Raw genomic sequence first — 22,495 nt, forward strand, 5'->3', positions numbered from 1 at the left:
TGCTGGGCTCTGTGCTATGCACTTTCACCCACCCCATGCGATTCAATACTGACAGTAACTTTATGCATTCTGCACTATCCCATTTTACAGATAAGGACATTCTACTGGAGAGAAGCCAGGTCACTTGCCCAAGGCTGCACAGCTGATAAGCAGCAGAGCTAGCAGTCAGAGCCTCCTGACTTCAAAATGCTGCAGTCTTGCTGCCAGATACCATCAGAACCTGGCCTTGAGGTCAGGGGCTTGAATGCATGGTTCTGGCTGTTTTGTGCCCAGCTCAGGGTAGCCTCCCCACCCACAACCTGACAGGGGAAATACAAGGCTAGAGCCCAGGACTGATGTCTACTCCTCAGGAGCCCTGCCACCTTGGGAGGGGGTGTAGGTGTGGACTCAGCCCCAACACAGCCCAAGGTCCTCCTGATAAGAATCAGACCCAGAGCCAGCAGGATCAGGACCTACGGAGAGGTACACAGGAAGCTCCCAACACACAAAGGTCAGTTCTGGGCCTAACTGAAAGAAGTTAGAGAGCTCAGCTGCCTTTGTTGTCCTGTTCTCTCTTGGTGGTAACTTCTTCCCAGAGCTTGAACCTCTCTCCAGTCTAAGCTGGTGATGTATCCGTGGAAAAGTTACTCAACTTTCCTGAGTGTCAGTTTTTCATCTATAAAATGGGGCAATAATTTCTAAGTCCCAGGACTGTGGTGAGGATTAAGGGGGTAGTAGATGTAAAATGCCTGGTACAGCAGGCACTCAACAAACATGAATAGAGACAGCAGCCACCATAACATGGCAGACTGTGCAAAGCACTGTAAGTGTACTTTCCCATTTAATTCTTATAACCCTAAGGAGGTGGCATGGTTCCTATTTTACTGATGAGCAAAAAAGCCCAGAGAGGTTATATATTTTGTCCAACATCACAGTCAGAAAGTGGCTGAGCCAGGATTTGAACCCAGGTCCTCTTTCCACCAGGCCTCCTAGTGCTCTGTGCCCTGGTGAGAAGGGAGCCCTATTAGTCCCTGTGCCTGAAAGAGGTAGTGTGGAACAGGGGAAAAGACCAGGACCACAAGTCAGGTAAGTCTTAGCTCTGCCTCCTACTAGTTTGTCTTGGGAGACAGATCTAACCTCTCTAGACCTCAGTTTCCTCATCTATCAAATGGCATGAACAACATCTTCCTAGCTTCCACCCTATTGGATCATGTGAGATGACATTTACAAAAGAGCTCTGTTAACTATAAAATGCCACACAAAGCTCAGAGGTGAATAGTAACAGTGACATCAACATAAACATCAGCCACCATAACATGGTAGCCCATGCAAAGCACTTCAAATGTACTTTCCCATTTAATTCCCATAACCCTAAGGAGCTAGCATGGTTCCCATTCTACTGATGAGCAAAAAAGCCCAGAGAGGTCATGTAATTGACCTAAGATCACACAGCCAGTAAATGGCTGAGCCAGGATTTGATCCAGGTCCTTATCAAAGCAGGGGTTTGAAGCAGGGGTTCTAGCCTGTCTTGTTTTACTACCTGGACTATTCCCCTGCTTCTGCTGATGGTCCCTGCCAAGCATCCTATTGGGTCTTTGAGTGGGCTTGGGAAGGACCATCTTTGAATTCCGATCTCATTACGGCAGACATACTTGCTTTTTAAGCTTCTAGTTCTGAAATGAAGGCTGTGTCCTTTTTCAAAGACACCTTGAATAGCACAAAACAGGCAGGGAGAGAGCTCAGACTGTGCTGTCTCATTTCTGACAGAATTCCTTCAACCCACCCCCATATACCATCTTGCTCCGATCCTCCAGGGCACGAGCAAGAGGCTATTGCTGCTTTGGCTGCCAACAAGGGCCCCTGCCTGGGTGAGTGTCACCCCGCAGCAGCCATGCCCCTGATGCTGGGGTAGGGAAGAAAGGAAAGGTCCCCTGAACCTGGTTTGCTTATTGCCACTTTCACCTAAAAGACACAACTGCCTTAAATTTCTAATTGTCAAATTCTCATCTTGTCCTACCTCACAGGAAGGTTTCTGTTCCTTTGAGAAGATCTGTCTCCTTTTAGGGGTGTTCTTCTATTTACCTACTTTTGAGTATCTTGAAGGCTTTAACAACAGCAACAACAAACCTCAATGCAATATGTAGTTGTCAAATCTATGCTGTGCCATCAGTAGATGAACCAACTGGCTTTTCACGAATCCAGCCTCTCCCAGCATTTAGGGTCCCAGGATGGGGCAGGGGCTAGTGTGAGAGGGACATGATGAAGGTCCCAATACCAAGGGGCTCAAGTCAAGATTTTTGCATATTACAGGATGGGACACGGTGATGGCATGCCAAAAGAGGACCCAAGTGAGCAGCCGGTAATTCAACAAACATTAACTAGGGGCAGAGCTGCAAACAGACCTGGGATTCTAATCTAGGGATAACACTGCCAACACTGAGGTCAATTAGAGCTACCAAAGGTCTAACAAGATACAAAGAGAAACACGCTGGTTTGATGGTGTACTGTACAAGCCTTAACATCATGATGCCAAAGATTTCTGTTCTCGTGAACCAGCTCTCCAAGGGACTGTATAACTTTTGTTGGAACACAGCCTTAAGATTGGATTGAGAGTGCTCATCCTCGATTGTTTTTGTTTACAACTTTCTGAAACCACAGTCAATGCTAGTCAAAACTAAGCTGCACCCACGAAGTTATCTTTAAACTAAACAACAATTTAACTCATTTAATAAGGAAGATCAGCCTTGGGAACTGTGCTTTCTTAAAGAATTATCTATATGAGATTAAATGGTCAACAGTAACTCTAAAACACAGATGAGCACTTTACAGGCAGAGAGTTTAAATTAATAGAGGTGAAACAAGATGGTACAATGTTATGGTAGTTAAGTTTGTGTGTCAACTTGGCTAGGCCTGGTTGAGTAGCTGGGCAGCTGGATGCAGTATTCCCCATGAAGAGACTGGTAATCCACTCCATGGTGGAATCTATTGGGAGCAGGTGAGCAGCTGCCTTTGGGTATGTGATCTGTATATAAGAAATAGCTTTGGGAATGGTCTCCAGCTTATGGCATGCTTGGACCCTGCACGTAGCTGTGTCGTTGCTCAGCAGTCTCCCATGCTCTGCCGACCTTGGGACTTACAGTGGACTTAAGTTAATGGCCTGCTGTGTGGTTTGGTAACATCAGGACTGTGCCTTTTTACTTGTCAATCTTGGGCTTGTCATCCTCAGCAGCTGCCTGAGTGAAGAAAAGCCTCTAGCTCCAGTGGGCCAGGAGCAGGAGGCAGAGCTGAAGCCCAAGGCTTTCACCCAGCCCCTAGAGCCTGGCACTTTGAACTGGGACTTAAAGCCTCCAAATTGTAAGAATAAACTCCTGTTTGTTAAAGCCATCCCATTTGTGGTATATTCCTGTCAGAGCGGCACTAAGTAACCAGAACAGAAGTGAAGTATGTAACCACTGTCAATGAACTGTACAGGGAAAAACTGTCAAGTGGGTATATATTTTGTGTATACTTTCACCAAAAATTAGAAAAAATAAAAAATAAGCTGCAGACTGAGATTAACTACATAGCTGTAGCTTTATGAGTAAAATCTAAAGACAGCCAATCATTTTCAGGTTCAAGTTTTGCTTCTGTACTTACTTACTACCCCCATCATTTCTGGGAAGGAAAAACTCAGCACAGTACCTACTAGCATATAGCAATTGCTTGATAAATGTAAATTTGCCTCCTCCAAAAACCACAGTGAAATGAAACAAAACAAAACCACAAGGAGATTTCACTTTACACCCTCCTGGATGGTTATAATCAAAAAGTCAGACAATGACAAGTGCTGTGGAGAAACTGAACCCTTAGATACTGCTGGTCAGAATGTAAAATGAATGTACAGCTGCTTTGGAAAACAGTTTGGCAGTTCCTCAAAATGTTAAACACAGAGTTAGCATTTGACCCAGCAATTCCACGCCTAGGTATCTACCCGAGAGAACGGAACACATATGTCTGCACAAAAATTTGTACACGAATGTTCATAGTAGCATAATTCATAATGGCCAAAAGGTGGACACAAATCCAAATGTCTATCAGCTGACGAATGGATATGTAAATGTTGTATATCCATATAAGGGAATTCAGCAATAAAATGGAATAAAGTACTGATACATGCTACAACATGATAAACCTTGAGAACACTTTACTAAATGAAGTAAGAGTCACAAAAGACCATATATTGTACGATTCCATTTATATGAAGTATCTCAAATAGGCAAATCTACAGAGATGAAAGGTAGATTAGTGGTTGCTGGGGCTGGGAGAAGGGGAGAATGAGTGACTGCCAATGGGCACAGGGTATCTTTTGGGAATAATGAAAATGTTTTGGAATGAAACACTGGCGATGGTCGTACAGTTCTGTGACTATACTGAAAACCACTGACTTGTACGCTTTCTCACTGCCGTCAAGTTGATTCAACTCATAGTGACCCTCCTTGGGTTTCTGAGGCGGTGTCTCTACCAAAGTAGATTGCCCAGTCTTCCTTCCGAGAAGTGACTGGTGGGTTTGAACCTCCAGCCTTATGATTAGTAGTCAAATGCCTTAAGCACTACGCCACCAGAGCTCCTGACTCATACACTTTAGAGGTGAATCTTATGGTATGTGAATTATATCTCAATAATGCTCTTATGCAAAAATAAAAAATTAAGCTCCAGGTTGAAGCTACAAAAGTAACCATACCTACCAGTTCTGTGCACCTACTATGTGTGTCATACACTTTGTTACTGCTTTATATATGTGTTCTGTACCTTTCAAAACTCTGCAGTTTGGGTATGATGGTGAAGAAACTAAGGCTCAGAAATAACAGCTCACTCAGGATCACAGAGTAAGTGGCAAGACAGACATTCTGACTTAGTTCCACCTACTCCAAAGCCTACTGCCATCCCATTCTGCCAAACTCCTCTTTTCCCCAGACTTGGCTGGGTGGGCCCATTCATCAGTCCCCCTGCTGGATGCTCACCGAGGAGGTGCTTGATGATGGCTTGGTTGTGTTCCCAGAGGTTGCTGAAGGTCCCCCAGCGTGAGTGGCCATCTGGAACAGGATTGGTTTTGATCCAGCCACCACAGGCATAGCTGAAGAAGTCTTGGCAGGGGTCCACTGTGGGGTCCATGGAGCTCAAGATGGAGCTGGTCACTGAGACGCAGGCCTCACTCAGGCACACCGGGGGAGTTCCTGCCAGGGGCCAGGGACAAGAGACCAGTGAAAGATGGGCAAGGAGGAGGCTGGTGGAATACGTCCCACGTGGCCCTGACCAAAGACTTGGAACTGGACAATCAGTAGGTCCTTCAGAGAAATGATCTCAACAGATTTACAACCTCTTGGCTTATAAAACCAGACATCTGTTTTATTTACTCCTGATTATAGTTGCCTACAATCTAATTTTTTCTTCAGCTTTAAAAGTTACTCAGAACCAAAGTGTTCCTCTTGGCCCTTCCTTCTACCCTTCCTCCTTCCCTCTCTTATTTTAAAAAATACTCACTGATTTGTAAAACTTTGCCCCTGGTATTCAACAAATTTATTCACTCATTTATGCATTCATTTATTCAACAAAATAATTATTGTGCATTCTTCTAGGTTCTTTGCTGGGTATGGTGTGTGTGTGTGTGTGTGTGTGTGTGCATGCTGTGGGACTAAAAAAGCCACAGTTCTTTCCTTCAAGAGCAAGTATTTTAATTGGGGTTATAAACATTATATAAGAAAAGTCAAAAGACAACAGTAGGAGACAATCCTTCATTTCATAAACATAAACTATTCACTATGTGCAGACAATATGGTGCCAGGATTTAGGGAGAAGGAAAAACAATTAGGAATAGGAGGCAGGAACTATGAAAAGTCAGTTGCGGGCAGAAGAGTTACCTCACTGACTCCTCAGAAAATGAACCCAAAACCTAACAACCCTAAGGACTGTTTTGCTTATGTCTTTTTTTATACATGAGGAAATTAAGCCACAGAGAGGCTAAGAACCTTGCTTTGGCCAATCTAGGAGGCGAACCCTATGCTGTGTCCCTTTCACTATGGGTAGGGCGAGCCCATAGCATCTGCTATATTCTCCTGTGATAACTACCCCATACTACCAGGAGGCAGGATAGCCCTGCCTCAGATACCAGCCTAAGCAGGGGAAGTAGTTGGTACAGCTAGTAGTGGAGAGGGCTAACAAATCCTACACATGCCCCCCAAACACAAATGAACACAGAAAGAAGTTTCTTCCAAGCAGGCTCTTACAGGACACAAGGCAGCAGTGGTGAGGGTTATCTGAGGCCAGAGAAAAGGAAGAGGCCAGACCTCTGCCTCAAGGGATGTGAAGACCCGTGGTGGGTGAACTCTAGCAAAGAAACCAACCAGACCATAGGCAGCCTCAGGAGTGGCCGGGCCAGAGGGGCAAGGCAAAACTGACTGTAGGAGACAGGGCCAAAGACTCCAGCTTGCACTAAGCTTGGACGCTACCTATTCATCTGGTGACACAAGCTGTGCTAGAGACAACACGACTATTCACTGAACACCGGGAGTGCCAGACACTTCACACACAATCATGCTCTCATTTAAGTCTCAGAACAGGCAGCAGATACAGGTGTGATAGCCCTGTGGACAGATGAAGAAACTGAGGTTCTGAGAGAGTGAATAAATAAGGTTACAAGGCTGAATGGGAGAACTGAGGTCTGAACCCAGGTGCGTCAATCTACCACTGTGCTCTTCTGCTTTCCAACCACCTCTTTTCTGGCCACACAGGGGCTGGTGTGCCCTGAGTGGTGGTTTGGTTTCCCTACTACATAGGGAGACAGGGAGGCTGTTAGACCTGGATTCAAATCCCAGCTTCCTACTTCCTGCTGCAGGGCCTTGCATGAGTGATCTGATCTCTCTAAGCCTTGGTTTCTCTACCTAGAAAATAGTACAAATTTCACAAGGCTGCTGTGAGGATGAACTAATGTCATGTCTGAGAGATCAGAGCTGAGACTCAGTGAATGGTGGCTGGTCTTCCTAATACACGACCTCTCCCTCTGGCTCTTCACGTCCCATTGGACAGATATCCAGGCAGAAGTGACTGGTGAAACATAGAGTTTTAGGCCAGTGTGTCTGACCCTTTTCCCCTCATTGTCTTACCTTCCTCTATGCCCACCCGTTTCCCCTGGTCTGGAGGGAGTCAAATGGTTGAAGATAGGGCCTCAATGCCGTTGAATCTTGGGGTTTTATGATGAACACAGAAAACCTTATTTTCTCTCTCCCTCTCTCATGCACACCCATGTACCCTCACACACATGCTAACACAGATTCTAATGCGCCCCGATCCCTGAAAATCATTCTCTTCTAGTCATTCTTCTGGGTAGTCCCATCAGCCAAAATTGTGTCAAACTTTACTTCCTATACTTTGTTGTATAAAAACAAGAGGTATTTCCAGGCCAATCTTTAGTGAGAACAGAACACAAGGACTGGCAGAACAGTATTCACCTCACTCAGAAAACATAATCCAGCCAATCTTATGTGGTTAACTTGTAGGCTTATTAACATCTGATGACAAACACAAAGTCCTTCAGGCTGATTTAGGGGTCAGGGGAGCTGACAACAGTAGAAAAATCAAGGTTTCTGGATTTTGCAGTAAATTATTTGTTTGGAGAGAGCTGTCCAATTAAAAAATTATTCACAACTATGAGTCTCTAGTCGCCAGAAGCAAACAGTACGAAGAAACAGAGAAAAAACAAGTCTAGATGAGGCCTGACTTCATTTACTCTGAGACCAGAAGAACCAGATGGTGCTCAGCTACCGCCATTGACCGTTCTGACGGGGGTCACAATAGGTGATCCCAAGTAGGATAGGAGAAAAATGTGGAATAGAACTCAAATTTTTATTAAAAGTAAAAAAAAAAAAAAAAAAAGTCAGACAAACTGCAAAGGACTCCCTGAGACTATCGCCTTGAGAAACTCTTTAAACCTAGAACTGAGCATAGCTCCTGAGATCACCTTATAGCCAAATAGCAGAGTGGCATACAAAATAAAGGAAATTACCAGTGAGACTGGTGCCCTACCTAAAAACTATCAGATGAGATTGGGCATGTTCAGAGTGGTATGGCTGCAGACCCTAAAAACTATCAGTATGAGACCAAAAGGTCAACAATTACTCAAAAGTAAAGATTAAGAAGATAAGGGGGCAGGGAAACTAGGGCTTTGGAAATAGGACAAATAGAACACAAAGAGAATGCTGACACATTCACATTGTGATAAATGTAACTAATGTCATTGAACAATTTGTGTGGAAATTGGCAAATGGGAACCTAACTTGCTATGTAAACTCTCACCAAAAACGTGATAAAATATTATTTTTTAAAAAAGTATTGAGCTATAAGGTATGACAATATAGAGAGGAAATGGTGGGGGATATGGCTCCATTTTAAATATCTCTAGATTAGATCATCTTAATTGGAGTTACATTTTCCCTTCCTCAACCAGGGGATGTATCAGAATATTTATGGGGTTGAGGGAGAAGAGGTATCTGTGCAGTTTGAAAAAAACCTATTTACTATTGATATAATTTTATGTTTGGAAAAGGAAAAAGAATACCTACTGTTTTTATACAACCAACTACAGGAAATAAAGCATGACAAAATTTCAGCTGATGGGACTACCTGGAAGAAAGGCTAGAAGAGAGTGATTTTCAGGGAGTGGGGCACATCAGAATCTGTGTGTGTGCGTGTGTGCGTACGTGTGTGTGTACACACAAGAGAGAGAACAGGTTTTTGTGGTTATCATATGGGAACTTGGGATTACAAACCAAGTAAGAAACGAGTCCAAGGAGTCTGTCTCAGAGGTTTGAGTTCTTCACTGAGCAGCTACTCTGCCAGGCACTGGGCTAGGCACCTAAAATATCAGTTGCTGCCAAGGTGACTTCAATTCATGGTGGCTCATGTGTGACAGAGTACAGCTGTGCTCACTGGGTCTGCAGTGGCTGATTTTTCAGAAGCAGATGGCCAGGTCTTTTTTCCAAAATGCTTCTGGGAGGACTCAAACTTCCAGCCTTCTGGTTAGCAACTGAGCCCATTAACCATTCACAACACCCAGGGACTCAGCTAGGTACCTAGGTGATGTTTAAAAATGAAATTGCTTGATTATTTAACTAATTAACTATTTAATGGTTTGTAGATCCCTTACCACATACATGGGGCTCAGCAGTTTCCTCATGCATATTTGATTAATTAATAGTTTCCAGGTCTTCCTCAACTAACATCAAGGTTAACACCTTCAAAATATGGCACAAGTTCCATCTCCTTAGGGAAATCTTCCCCAGACCCCAAATGGGCTTGCCATCCCTCTTCTGGGCCCCTCTGCTGTCCCAGCATAGACTACACTGTACTTGATGGCCATCTACCTGTCTACCTCCCCTAATAGACAGTGAACTTGAGGGTAGGGCTAGTATCTTACTTGCTTTTATATTTCCTTTGTCCCGCATTGTATTTGGCACCTAAAAGTTGTTTGATACACGTTTACTGAATGAATAAATGATTGAATGATGAGTGAATGAATGAAAGAGCTTCATCCAACACTTGGTCACTACCTGTGCAGGCAGAAAATATTTCCTTCCTTCAGACTAGGTATGATCAGAGAAGGCAGGGACAGGTCCCAGATCTAATTCACAGATACCTGTCTGGACGCACCTGGCCTTGACACTCTGCAAGACACTTAGAGGATTTTCTGAGAGAATTTACTGGTTGTTTTCCTGCTACTGTTTGCAAAGCACCTGCAGTGTCTGGAGAGGAGGGTGCAGCAGGAAGGTAGATAAATACATCAAGTGTCCAGACGTAACTTATAGGTGGGTCTTTCAGAATCATCAGAGGATTTGCTTTGACAGGCCTAGTGTTTGCTCAGATGTGGCCGATGCCAGCACCTGCTGGGTAATGATGTGGCTGTTGGTATCTGGGGTGGCTACTGCTTTCCCATGCCACCACAGCTGTATGTCACCTGATCCTCCACCTGGCTCCACCATGGTGAGAAGGAACGTCGCTCTCACCCAATCATGGGCTTGTGGAAAACCCTTCCTCAGCCCTGAGCTGGGGCAGCAGGGGAAACAAGGCTTCTCCTTGTGGGTCCACCTGGGAATAATAGCAGACATGTTTTGGGCCTGATCACCAGAGGCCAACGCTCAGGGGCTCTCTACTTGTTTCTGGTGAAGAAATATATTGGGGATACATAGGGGCAACACTGGCTGCTGGAGTCTGGACTGTTCCCATACACAGGGCCAAGACCTGGGGAGAGGAGGCTGCCCAGGGTCCAGATTAACCAGTAGGGTGTTCTAAACAAAAGCTGATTTAGGATGAGGGTGATCAGCAGAGAAAGTACCGAAGGTTCAATCCTCCTCCTCGTTCCTCTGTCCATGCAATCATTCATTTTGCAAATTATTGGCATTAGGGCCAAACACATATGGCTAAGGGCTTGGAAACCATTAATTAATCAAATATGCATCAAGTATCTGCTGGGCTAAGCACAATACAAGGCACACTTGGTGAAAAAAAATCTACAAACTGTTAAATAATCAAACAACTATTTCTTACACACCACCTACACACTTAGCCCAGTGCCTAGCACAGAATAAATCCACTCCATTGCCGTTGAGTTGATGGCAACACAGAGACACTATAGCACAGGGTATAACTGCCCCATAAGGTTTCCAAGGCTGTAAATCTTTATGAGAGTAAAGTTAAAACACTAAGTTGCTAACCAAAAGGTTGGCAGTTCAAACTCATCAGCCACTCCACAAGAAAGATGTGTCAGTCTACCCTCGTAAAGACTTACAGCCTTGGAAACCCAAGGGGCAGTTCTACTCTGTCCTACAGGGTCACTATGAGTTGGAATCAACTCAATAGCAGTGGGTTTTTAAAAAAATGTTTGTGGAATGAATGAATGAATATGCACTTGAACCAGGAGGGAGGCAAGGATGACTCAAATGAAGTTCCTAGGTTCTTTGCCATCCCAATCTAGCATGGCCACCCATGCAGGCCAGCAACTTCACAGTGGGGAAGGGCTCAACCAAGCCTGGGAAAGAAGTCCCCCAATCCTGTGAAGGGGCACAGTCTCTTTGAAAGGGTGAGTGACCAAGTCAGTGGGGTGGTACTCTGAGCAAAGCCCCCAGAGACCCTTCAACTAGGTGAACCATCTGCAATCAGAAAGCTAGATGCAGAGACACAGGGGAGTGGCACAGACTCTGGAGTTGGCTAGACTCCCCATATTCATTTTAAACTCGGACTTACCCATTCTAGTCCCCAAAATGCCTATTGAACATCAAGCCTATGCAAAGTATTTGGCTAGAGGCCTACGGAACCAGCCTCAGAGCCGGGCAGTGGGGTCAGAGGCCAACACACCATATTTCTACAGACAAGGTAAAGAGATCCACACAGTGGTATACATAAGAGCAACTGGGTAATGAAGGGCAGCTTTCAAAGGACAAGATTTTTTCAGAGCTGAAAGGTCATTTTTGGGAGCAATGTGCACACCTGGACACACTAGGATTACCAAGGGAAGTGGAGGCTGAGGCTGAAGCCCAGCCCTGCTCTCCCTTCCTTCCCAGCCCTGTAACCTCAGCCAAGTCACTTAAGTCTTAGTGCCTCAGCTTCCTAAGATATAAAATGGGGCCCAAAGTAACCACACCTCACAGGGCTGATGTGAGAACAAAGTGCTATCAGATCACACCTGTAAAGTAGTGGCGTGGTGTTTGGACCACAGGACGTATTCAGTAAATGGAAGCCATCATACCCATTTTACTGGATCAAAGAATGGCAGATAGTACCAACCTGCGTGTCTAATCAGCCTCCTATCAATGATAGCACCCAGAGCTGAAATTAAAAAAGCCCTACTAGACACTAGGTATGTCACATACATTATCTCAAACCCTCAAAGCCGTCCCAAAACTGGGCATTATTTCCCCCACGTAGAGTAGAGAAGACAGAGGCTCTGGAAAGTCAAGTGACTTGCTCAAGGTCATATAGCCAATAAGTTGCTGGGCTAGGCCAGGATTTGGACTCATATCCTTCTGGCCCCAAACCCTTTACACTACCCGACCCTGCCTGCCTCCCAGATCTTGATCTTTCTCAGCAACCCGAACCCTCCGGACTAACTGTCCTTCTTGGGCTTGAAGGTCAGTCGTGGCGTGAATAGGAAAGCCTTATCCCCTCCCGGCCACCTTGCATAAGTAGAAAGAACCAGGGACAGGAGTGGACCAAGCCCACGATGTAACATGAAGGTACCTACTTGTCTGGTACTGGACGCCTAGCGCTGCCAAGCAGGCCAACAGCCCTGCTGCCAGAAGCACCACCAGCACCACCAGCCGCTTCTCCACTGAGGTCCGTGTAGCCCAACATCTCTGGCCACTCTGGGGGCTTCGGAAGTTCACCTGCAGAGAAGAAGGCAGGAGGGGTGGGGAGAATATGAGCCCAGGGGCCCCCCTCCCCTGGAGGAAGGGGCTCTGTTGTGGGCCCTGGCCACGGGGAGACATCAGGGCCACCCTGTGGTCGCAGGGGTGGTCTGGTTCCCACGGACTCAGCCCTAATCCAGGAATGGAACCGCCACCCTGCTCAGCAGCTCGGATTTGCTCCCAAACATCAGAGTCGGAAGTTCAATCCAGCCGGGCCGTGTTTGAAGCGTTACCCAATATGGGTAGAAGGAAAACAGAAAAAAAAAAAAAAAAACCCACACTTTTTCCGGTTTCTCCTGTAAGGAATTCAAAAAGAACAGGATGTTTGGACTTGCAGGCATCCAGGGAGCAGCCAGCTGGGCTCTCCTTGGAGCCCCACACCAACAGGGCTGGGGACAAGGATGACAGAAGCATGGCTCACACTGATGGCCCTTTTCAGGAGCACAGACATCCCTAGCACATCCCATGAGAACTGCATTCTTGCTTGTTTTTATAGATGAGGAAACGGAGGTCCAGAGAACTGTGTTTCTGTCCCAAGCTAAATGAGCTGGGAACTAAACCCAAGTCTACTGACTCTGGTGCCCACAAGTGGGTCAGAGATTTAGGTCTTGAGAGATGTTGGGGAAGATGCAAGGAGAAATGGCTCCATTCAGGCAGGTCCTTAAAGGGAGGAAAAATACCCCCAGCCTAACAGTCTAGCTAAACAGGAAGGGAGTTACAATAAGAGGAAGTGGAGGGTGGGACAGGGCCGTCCCAGGCTTGAGGAGGGGACACGCCAGCCACCAGCACTCAGAGCCCTCAGCCCAGGCCCCTAAAACCTGAGGCAAGTTCAGGGTTCCCTTTTGTTCCTAGAGGTGTTTCCTGCAAAAGCCAGGGCCCAGGACAGGAAGGGTTTCCTGGAGGTAGGCTCAGCTCAGTGACCATGTGGCACTGACTCAGGGTCACAATAGAAATACAGAAGGGAAGACAGATTCCCTTGCTCAATGGCGCTCACAGCCCCACAGGGAGACAGATAAAGACAGTGATGGGACTACATCCATTGAGTATATATAGGTTTGGCACAGGATATTTCTGTTGTTGTTGTTGTTATTTGCCGTCGAGTCGGGCCCGACTCATAGCGACCCCTCCTTGGGTTTCCGAGGCAGTATCACTACAGAAGTAGGATTGCCCAACCTTCCTTCCGAGGAGTGGCTGGTGGGTTTGAACCGCCAGCCTTCTGGTTAGCAGTCAAGTGCCTTAGCCACTATGCTACCAGAGCTCCCCAGGATATTTCTACATATGTATTTTATGTGCTGTGAATATATCCATGTATACAGTAGAGCATACGGGGGCAAAGTTACAAACTTCTTAGCCATAATCAAACACTTTGAGGGAACGAGTCACTGGGCTTGGAAGGTTAGGATCATAGTCTCAGGGGACTGGCATAACATCCTACTTTGGTGAGTTAAGGCTGGAGGCTTAAAAGCTTTCAAGCAGCCATCTAAGGGGCAACAACTGGTCTTCACCATACGGAGCAAAGAAAAATGAAAATCAAAGACTCATGGAAACAATTCATCCAAATGACTCTTGGACCATGTGAACCACAGCCTTCACTACCCTGAGACCAGATGAACTAGATGGTGCTCAGCTACAACTACTGACCTCTCTGATAAGGATCACAATTGAAAGTCTTGGATAGAGTGGAAGAAAAATGTAGAATAAAATTCAAAATCACAAAAAAAATCAGACTTACTGAGTTACTGGTCTGATAGAAGCTGGTGGAATCCCTGAGATATGATCCTTAGACACCTTTCAAACCTGGAACTGAACCCACCCCCTGAGATCACCTTTCAGCAAATAGTGGACAGACCTATGAAGTGAACAATAATACTTGTGAGGAATGCAACCTTGGAACAATCAACCACACAGAACCAAAGGAGAACACATTTGCCCAAAACATAAAACTCAGAAGCCAGGAAGGAACAGAAAAGAAGGACGAATGGAAATGGGGAACCCAAGAAAGAAGTAGGAAGAGTGCTGTTACATTAAGAGGTTGCAACTAATGTCATGAAACAAACAAACAAAATGTAGAAATTATTGAATGGAAAATGAATTTTCTCTGTAAAATTTCACCCAAACCACAATAAAGCAAACAAACAAAGAGGGATAGGCAGGGCTTCAGTCAGGGAAGGCTTCATGGAGAGGGGGATGCCTGGGCTGGGTCTTTGAAGAGTGAGCAGGAGGTAGCTAGGTGAATGGGGAAGGGAAAAGGTGAGGGAGGCAGAGCCTAGATCCTAAGGGGTGCTACAAGCCAGGTTAAGAAGTTTGCACTTTTTCCTGATGGCTAGAGTAGCATGATTAGATTTGCCCTGTAGAAAGGTCAAGGTGAGGGAGCAAGGTATGGAGGAGAGTGAGCCTGGAGGCAGGGAGTTCCTAATGAGGCTGTCCCAGCCTGCCATGGCGGGGGAAGAGGGGCAGCCACTGGGGAGACGAGGAGACCCAGATTCAAAGCTGCAAAGTACCCCACGAACAACTGAAGAGGTGCCTGCTCCTGGGAACCAGGTCACAGTTCTGACAGAGTCTGGCACCTCAGGGTCTGAGGGAGGACACCTTAGGGAAGGGCATGGGAAGGCTGTGTGGTCATTGTTGTATGTTTTCTGGGCAGGGAACTGATACATCAGAGAAAGGAGAACATGAAAACTTTCTGTGGAACAAGTGGGTTCTACATCAAAAACCAAGAAAAGGAACTTGAAGCCTGGTGTCATTTCTGAAGAGGTCCAGTCTGACCAACCCCTGCTCTCAGCCCCTCAGAGGCCCAGGAAGCTCCCACACTAAACAGCTGCAGCAGGTAGAAAGAAGGACACCGCCTTCTGAAATCCTTTAAGAACCTTTTTAAATATGTGAGAAAGGAAGACTTCTGACCACTCTAGTCTCATTAGTTAAAACTCTGGGCTGCAAGGGCCTGGTGCAGAGATAGATAGCCTGGGACAATGCTAATGCGTTCACCACACTCCAAAGTTTACAAAATGGTTTTGTGGAGACATCAATTATTCTCACAAAATCTCCCCTGGGCACCAATTAGAGGGCCCCAGAGGATTCCAAGTAGGTGCTGCCTCACTTGGAGGTGCTGACATTCATTTCACTCTTCCTTGCTACTGCTCTGCTCCTGGACTTGTCACTTATCTCACCTTTCCTCCTCCCCAAGGTCTCTCAGTGGCCCTATATTCCTGGCTCAGCTACTGGGAGGTGTGTGGGGTGTGTGTGTGTTTGTGTGTGCGTGCGCCCACATGCAAGGCAAAGAGGCAGGGAGACCTTGGTTTAAGAGGCACCCCTCTGCCTGGTGCTCACTCCAGGAAGCCAGAGGGGTTCTGGACAGCACAGCTGGTCAGACTCAGGGAAGCCAGAAAACACCTTATCTGTTTATCTAGACAGAGAAATGCCGTGGTGTGGACAAAGAAAGGGGTTATCTGAGAAGGTGAAAGGGAGTTAGGAGCCCTGGTGGCACACTGGTTAAGTGCTTGGCTGCTAACTGAAAGGTCAGTGTTTGAAACCATCAGCTGTTTTGTGGGAAGAAGATGTAGCAGTCTGCTTCCTATAAAGATTATAGTCTTGGAAACTCTATAGGGGCAGTACTACCCTGTTCTCTAGGGTCACTATGAGTCGGAATTGACTTGATTGCAGTAGTTTAACATTTGAGCGCTTACTATGTGTCTGTGGCCTCATGATAATTCTATTTTGTGGCTTGAGTGTGCTATGCTACATTCACAGCATCACTAGGAGTAGGTACTAGTATTAGCTCCAGAACACAGGGAGTAGGGGCAGGGAAGGAGAGAAGCGGGGGATAGTGGATCAGCCCAGCTCCCCAGAACTGGTGGCCTCATCCCAATGAGGTAGAGCACCCCCAGATGAGCAGAGAATGGAGACACGCCTCTTTGTCTGATGTCAAGCAAAGTGCTAAATCTAAGCAGATGAACTTCACTGTGAAATTAAATTAGAATCAAGTCAGAATTAAATTAAAGATTCATAGTTCCAGGTAAGGAAGAGCAAACAGAATTTGAAAACAGGGTTTTTAACCTTTGAAATGTGCTTTGCTCAATTTGTGCTGTTGGACGAAGGGCCTTGTGGTTTCTGGATAAGCCCGTGTCTTACCCCGGGCTTATCCAGAAGGAAAATGAATCCACAGGCATCCTTTTGGGAGTCAGCTAGAGGCACTGCACAGGGAACACGGGCCTCTCCAGAAGAGGCTGTCCATTTGCGAGAGCAGTGGAAGGGGCCAGGGCTGTGAGTCAGAGCACTGCTCTGCTTCTGACCAGCTAGCTGCCTCCCTGAGCCCCAGTAATACCTGCCTGGCCTCCTTCAAAGGACAGTGTCCAAAGATGAGGTCCCAGGTCGGGAGGATGCTAGTGCTTTCTCACTCTCCTTTTGGAAATGAAGTCATGTCAATCATGAGAAACTGGTCTGCTGGGACTTGGAGGCTTAGGAGGATTAGTGGCAAGCAGCCCAATCCTTCAGGAGAGGTAAGTGGGAAGTGGCCATCAGCCAAGGAGCAGAGTTGATGCTTGGAGGATGGAGCTGAGAGCCACTGAAGATGCTCAGCTCATGGGCAGGACTAATTTCTTGTGAATTGTCATGTGAGGCAGAGAAAGGGATGCCCTCAAAACAGAGACAGAAGGAAAGAGAAACGGAAAGAGCCACAGAGAGAGAGAGAGAGAGAAAGGAAGTCAGACTGTGCAGCCCAGGAGTTCTCAAGGTTTTCACAGCCAAGGGAACAAAGCCCTAATGAGGGATAAATATTTGGTTACAGAAGTGAGGACTTGGCTCACCTAGGCTTAGAGCAAGAACGAGTTCTGCAGGTGAGGACAGGGCACAGCCTGGGGCCCAGGAGATAAGCCAGTTACAGAGGTGCGGGGGGCTGGGCAGAGCTTGATTTCTGGAGGAAGCAGGGACCTGGGAGGCAGAGGCAGCCCCTGAGACTGCTCCCTGAGCCACAGCCAGGAACCCTAAGGCCTGGGCTGCACAGAGCAGCCAACAGGAGTAGTTTGGCCAAGGGCTTGGCGGGGAGCCGACCCCCTGCAGCCCAGGAACCCGGCGGCCACTATGAGAGTTGGCAGGAGGACCAGGCTGCCTGCCTCAGAGTCAGCCTTTCAGGATAGGCAGACCGTGACAGCTTGCTCAACGAGGCACCCTGCCTCTTGAGGGTGTCCGTTTGGGGAAGTTTTTTCCAGTAAAGTTTCCATGAGATGGACTTCCGGCTGAGGTCACTGGGGCCAGTTGAGGGCAAAAACATAATGTCCTCTTGTCCTCCCATCCTCCTGCTTGAGCCCTACCTGCCCCCTGCCCCTATGCCTGACTCTCTTCCAACCCCTCATAACAGCAGAAAGCATTACCGGTTGTATTCTCCCTCTGGGCCTCAGTCTCCCGTCTCTAAAATGAGGAAGTTGGATGAGGTCCCAGGTTTGACCATCTCCAATTCTAGAACAACTTTCAGCCAGGAGTATAATGCTCTATCTAACAGGTGGATGGAGTTGGAAGTACCTCTTGGTAAGCAGAGAGATCTTTTTTAAGTATTGGGTGGGGCTGTCCCTGAAATCACTCTTGAGAAACAGCCCCGTGCATACAGAAAAAAACGAAAATAGTACTACTAAGAATTAATAGCTAAGATTTCCTTTTTCCTAAAAAAAATAAAATAAAATAACAAATAAAAGTTTAGAAGTAACTGGATGAGTGGCGAAGGTTTTAGTAAACAGTCATGGCCAGTTAGGATATGGGTGTAATAATTTAGGTTATTTCCCTTCATGCCACTGAGATGGTGTGTGTGCTGGGGGCAGGGGGATGAGGCACTGGATTTGGCGGAGCAGAAGTTTCGGAGAAAAAAGCTATTCTTTAGGACATCTCTGAGCTATCATGCTTTGTGGGTTCAATAACAAGCCCGGTAACAAGCACATTCACTTTCTGAATGCTATACAAAATGCTTTCACTTATATTGTCTCATCTTTGTAACAGTTCTGAGAGGTGGGTTAATAGTATTAACCCCACTTTACAAAGAAAAGGGCTTGAGGTGCTGTCAAAGCAAGCTGGGGCTCTGAGTTAGGGCTGCTGTCTGCCTTTGATTTCTGTGCTTGCTCCACAAGATACTAGTTTTAGAGGATGACAAGTAATTTGTGCCTAAAATGTGAGATAAAAAGAAGGAAGAAAAGCCCTTTCAGGTAAGATACAGGTAAAACTTTGCCTCCCCTCCCCCCCCAGCTAAACTTGACACCGTTTGCTAGCACATTTAGCAATGAAAGTGGCAGGTGCAAATGAAAATTGTAAGCTGTCACTTAACAGATTATTAATACTGATAACTTTGGGGTTTCTAGAACTAATGGGCTTCAAAATTTTAAAAAATCAAATAGGTTATTTTTATAACTGCTTGCTAAGAGAGAGACACTTGTGACCAATTTTAAAAAGTCTAAAATTGAGGGAACAATTGTGTATCTAGCAACCATTACACAGGATATGACCTGAAAAGGTAACACAGATGGTCATCACAGTATTTCTCAGGAGCTCCATCATAGGTCCTTTTTGGGTGTCCTTGACATTCCCAGCTCCCTCCTGCCTACTTGCCTGGGTTTGAACCCTACCAGGGCTGAGGTCCTGGTCAGGACTGTCCCAGCCCAGCCTCACAGGGGGAGGAGAGGAGAGCAGAACAGAACGCAGCCTTACTCACTGCTCTGGGGAAGTGGCGAGGCATGTTAGATTCCTCCCATAGGGACAGACCCTGGGGAAGGGAGGAATTGGGCTTCCTCAGGAGGCTGAAAAGTGGCAGGAAGAAAGAGGGAAAGGGACGGGTTCTTTCCTCTCAGGAAATTCAAGTAGAGTTGGCCAATTTGTCCAACTACAGCAGATTGAATAAATACATTTTTTTATATTGGTACCGTAAGCTGTTATGATCTTTAATGGTAGCATGTTTCAGAAGTTTTCAACCACATAAAACATTCTTATGAAGTGGCTATAAGTGTAAAAAGCAGTGCACAACATCATGTATCTAGAATGAACTCTACTATGTTTAAAAATATATTTGTTGTTGTTGTTATGTGCCATCGAGTCAAACCCGACTCATAGCGACCCCTCCTTGGGTTTCCAAGGCAGTATCACTACAAAAGTAGGATTGCCCAACCTTCCTTAAATATATATACATGTATAAAACACTAGAAGTAAACATGTTAAAAATGCTAAGTGGTTATCTCCAGATGGTGGGATTATGGCTTTTATTTTAAATGCTTTTTTATATTTGACTCTATTTTTTTTTCTTTCACAAATGAGCATGTAAGGCTTATATATTCAGAAAATATATATATATTAAAAACATAAAATTAACAGAACATTGTTTTAGAAATTGAAGTGGATGGGTTCTGGGTTCTTGATTCTTGGCTAGTTCAAGTTAAGAGCTAGTTTGAATTTGATTTGGGGAAATTGAAAAGGGTCAGGGCAAGTCAGGCTGGGTACCCACAGAAATGGCCGAAATCCTTGGGACAACCTTTTTGGCTTTTCCTGCACGAAAAGCTGAAGAGGTGCCCAGTTCCTCAGCTTGGTGTAGGGCAACCAACACTGAACTCCAGCCCACACAAGAGCTGTCTGACCACAGGAATGTCCCTCTCTCTGAAACTCAGCTTTAGCATCTGTAATGTGGGAACAGCAACCCTTACCTCATAGGTCATAAAAACAACAGCAGTAATCCTAGCAGGCCCTGTGCTGTGTGTTCTGCACCTACTTTCTAACTTCCCTTTCACAGATGAGGAAATCACAGCTTAAAGAGATTAAGCGGCTTGCCCAAGGTCATGAATGGAGTCAGAATTCAAACTCAGATCCCTAGCTCCCCAGCTTCAGAGACAGGGCTCCCTCCGTTCCACAAGGTAGCCTCACGTGGATGAAGGTACCCTGTGATCCATGAAAGGCTATAATCATGTGGGCTGATGTTATGATGATGATAACAACACGGGGTATTATTTTTGTTGTGAATTCCAAAATGCTTTTGTGCTGATATATTTAGAACCTTCTGTGAAAGATGAGACTGAAAAAGACTGCTGATTAGATTGTTTTGATTTGTGAAGGAAAAGTGCCTGCCACAGAAATCCAATTTCCTGTTGGGTTTTGCCTCTTCAGAAGGGACCACAGGGAAGAGGTCCCAGGCAGACCCGGGTTTGAGTTCTCACTCCTGGTTTTCAGCTCTGTGACCTAAGACAGGTTGTTTCCCTGCTCAGAGCCTCAGTTTCCTCATCTGTAAGTGGGAAGGTAATTCCCACAGCTCCTGGGACCATTACTGAGATGCTACAGGTTGCTGTTGTATGGCATAGGGTCGATTTTGACTCACAGCGAGCCCATCCACAGGACACAGCAGAACTGCCCCATAGTGTTTCCTAGGCTGTAATCTTTATGGGAGCAGATTGCCAGGTCTTCCCTTCTGCATAGTTGCTTGTGGGTTTGAACCACTGACCTTTCTATGAGCAGCAGAGTGCTTAACTACTGCACCACCAGGACTCCTGATACAGGTAAAAGGTATCATATTTCAGTAGGTAGAACAATGGAGATTCTGAGTTTGGATCTCCCTGGGCCTATTTCACGCCCCTGGAAGAGGAACTCAATCAGTGCTGTTTCCTTTTATTAGTATTATTATTCCAGCTTTTAAGATGTATGCCTGAGTAGGGTTAGGAAGCCTGTTTCCACTTACCCAAAGCAGGCCCTCAGGATAATTGTGATTTAATGTGAGTTCTCCAGGAAGCCTTGATCCAATGCCTCCCTTGCCCAATCTGACAGAAGTCCTCCTGGACCAAGGTGCCAGCTCCTCTCTCTATGCTAGTTTCTCAGGAGGCCCAGTCTCATAGACCCCTTGGGTGTCCCTGACAATCCCAACTCCCTCCCTCCTACCTGTCTGGCTCCAAACTTCATCAGGGCTGAGGACTGGGTCAGAACTGTCCCAGCCCAGCTCCGCAGGGAAAAGAGAGGAGAGCAGAAAGTAGGCTCACTCACTACTCTGACCCAGGCAGGGAAGCGGTGAGTCCTCCCTCTTCACCCTGTGGGCACATTAGATTCTCAAGAGGCAGACCCTAGGGCGGGGCTGGGCTTCCTGAGTAGCTGAAAAGGGGCAAGTTCCTCTCTCAGGAAATTCAGGTATTTGGGGAAAACGAAGAAGAATGGATAATGCCTACTAGAGAGAATGACTAAACATCCTTATTTGACCACGACGGTGGGAAGTTCCAGGGGCACAGGGCTTTCCATGCTAAAACCAGGGAAGTTTTAGATTCTGCCAGTAACTGGCTGGGTGACCCCAGGCAAGTCCCTTGAGCACTGTGGAACTGCCTCCTTAGTGAAAGGGAACTGGATCAGGTCAGGTGTGGGGGTGCTTCAAGCCTGCTCACTGGGCTATGGCCCCAGCAGCAGGTGGCTGGGAGGATCTAGTGGTAGGCAAAGCTGGTCATTAGGAAGGTACTAGGCAATGAGGGATACCCAGTGCCTGGTGGGCACTCTTGCTCCAGGAGGAATTTTGGATTCTTCCCCAGGAGTCGAGGATGCGTGTTTCCCCGGAGCTGCCAGCCTGCAGGGTTGTCACAGCCCTCTCCCCAGGCTGGCAGCTAGCGCTCCTGCGCGCATGCCTGGGCCTGGGACTGGGCGGGAGTGCCTCTACTCTGCGAGAGTAGAGGTGGGCAGGCTGCTACCTGCAGGGGGCTCCTACCTGTAGGCCGTTGGGGTACACGTCGCCCTCGGAAAGCGAGTCCACCAGGTCCTCCTCGTCCAGCGTGGCTCGTTTGTAGGTCGACATCTGCAAGGCCAAATGCAGTACGGACTCCCTCAGTGCCTCCATGGCTCTCGCACGCGAACAGACAAACGGCCTGGGCGCTGCTGCTGCCGCCACTACCGCACCCTGGCCAGGACACCTGAGACCAGTCCACGGACCGGCCTGCGGCGTGGAGGGGGTCCTCGCTCCCCCGCCCCCCTCCGCGCTTATGCGACGCCGCGCCTCACCCCCAGCGTCAACAGCGCGGCGGCCACCGGGTGTAGCGACCACACGCCCCGCATGCTGCAGCTGGTGACACCCCAGTCCCTGGCGCCACCGCCGCGCGCCCGGC

General features: G+C 46.8%; 1 protein-coding gene across 1 annotated transcript in view; it reads right to left on the reverse strand.

The window, feature by feature from the left end:
- Positions 1-22,445, reverse strand: part of ECE1 (endothelin converting enzyme 1) — a 74,215-nt gene extending 51,770 nt beyond the window's left edge. The window contains exons 1-4 of the mRNA XM_007935668.2: positions 22,392-22,445; positions 22,102-22,188; positions 12,248-12,389; positions 4,980-5,192 (exon numbers count right to left, since the gene is read on the reverse strand). Of these exons, the coding sequence (XP_007933859.1) occupies positions 4,980-5,192; positions 12,248-12,389; positions 22,102-22,188; positions 22,392-22,445 (496 nt within the window). The remainder of the gene's footprint in view (positions 1-4,979; positions 5,193-12,247; positions 12,390-22,101; positions 22,189-22,391) is intronic.
- Between the last annotated feature and the right edge of the window lie 50 nt (positions 22,446-22,495).

Source organism: Orycteropus afer, unplaced genomic scaffold, assembly GCF_000298275.1.
Source record: "Orycteropus afer afer isolate SDZICR_OR568_19922 unplaced genomic scaffold, OryAfe1.0 scaffold00031, whole genome shotgun sequence".
In the NCBI taxonomy this organism is placed as follows: Eukaryota; Metazoa; Chordata; class Mammalia; order Tubulidentata; family Orycteropodidae; genus Orycteropus; species Orycteropus afer.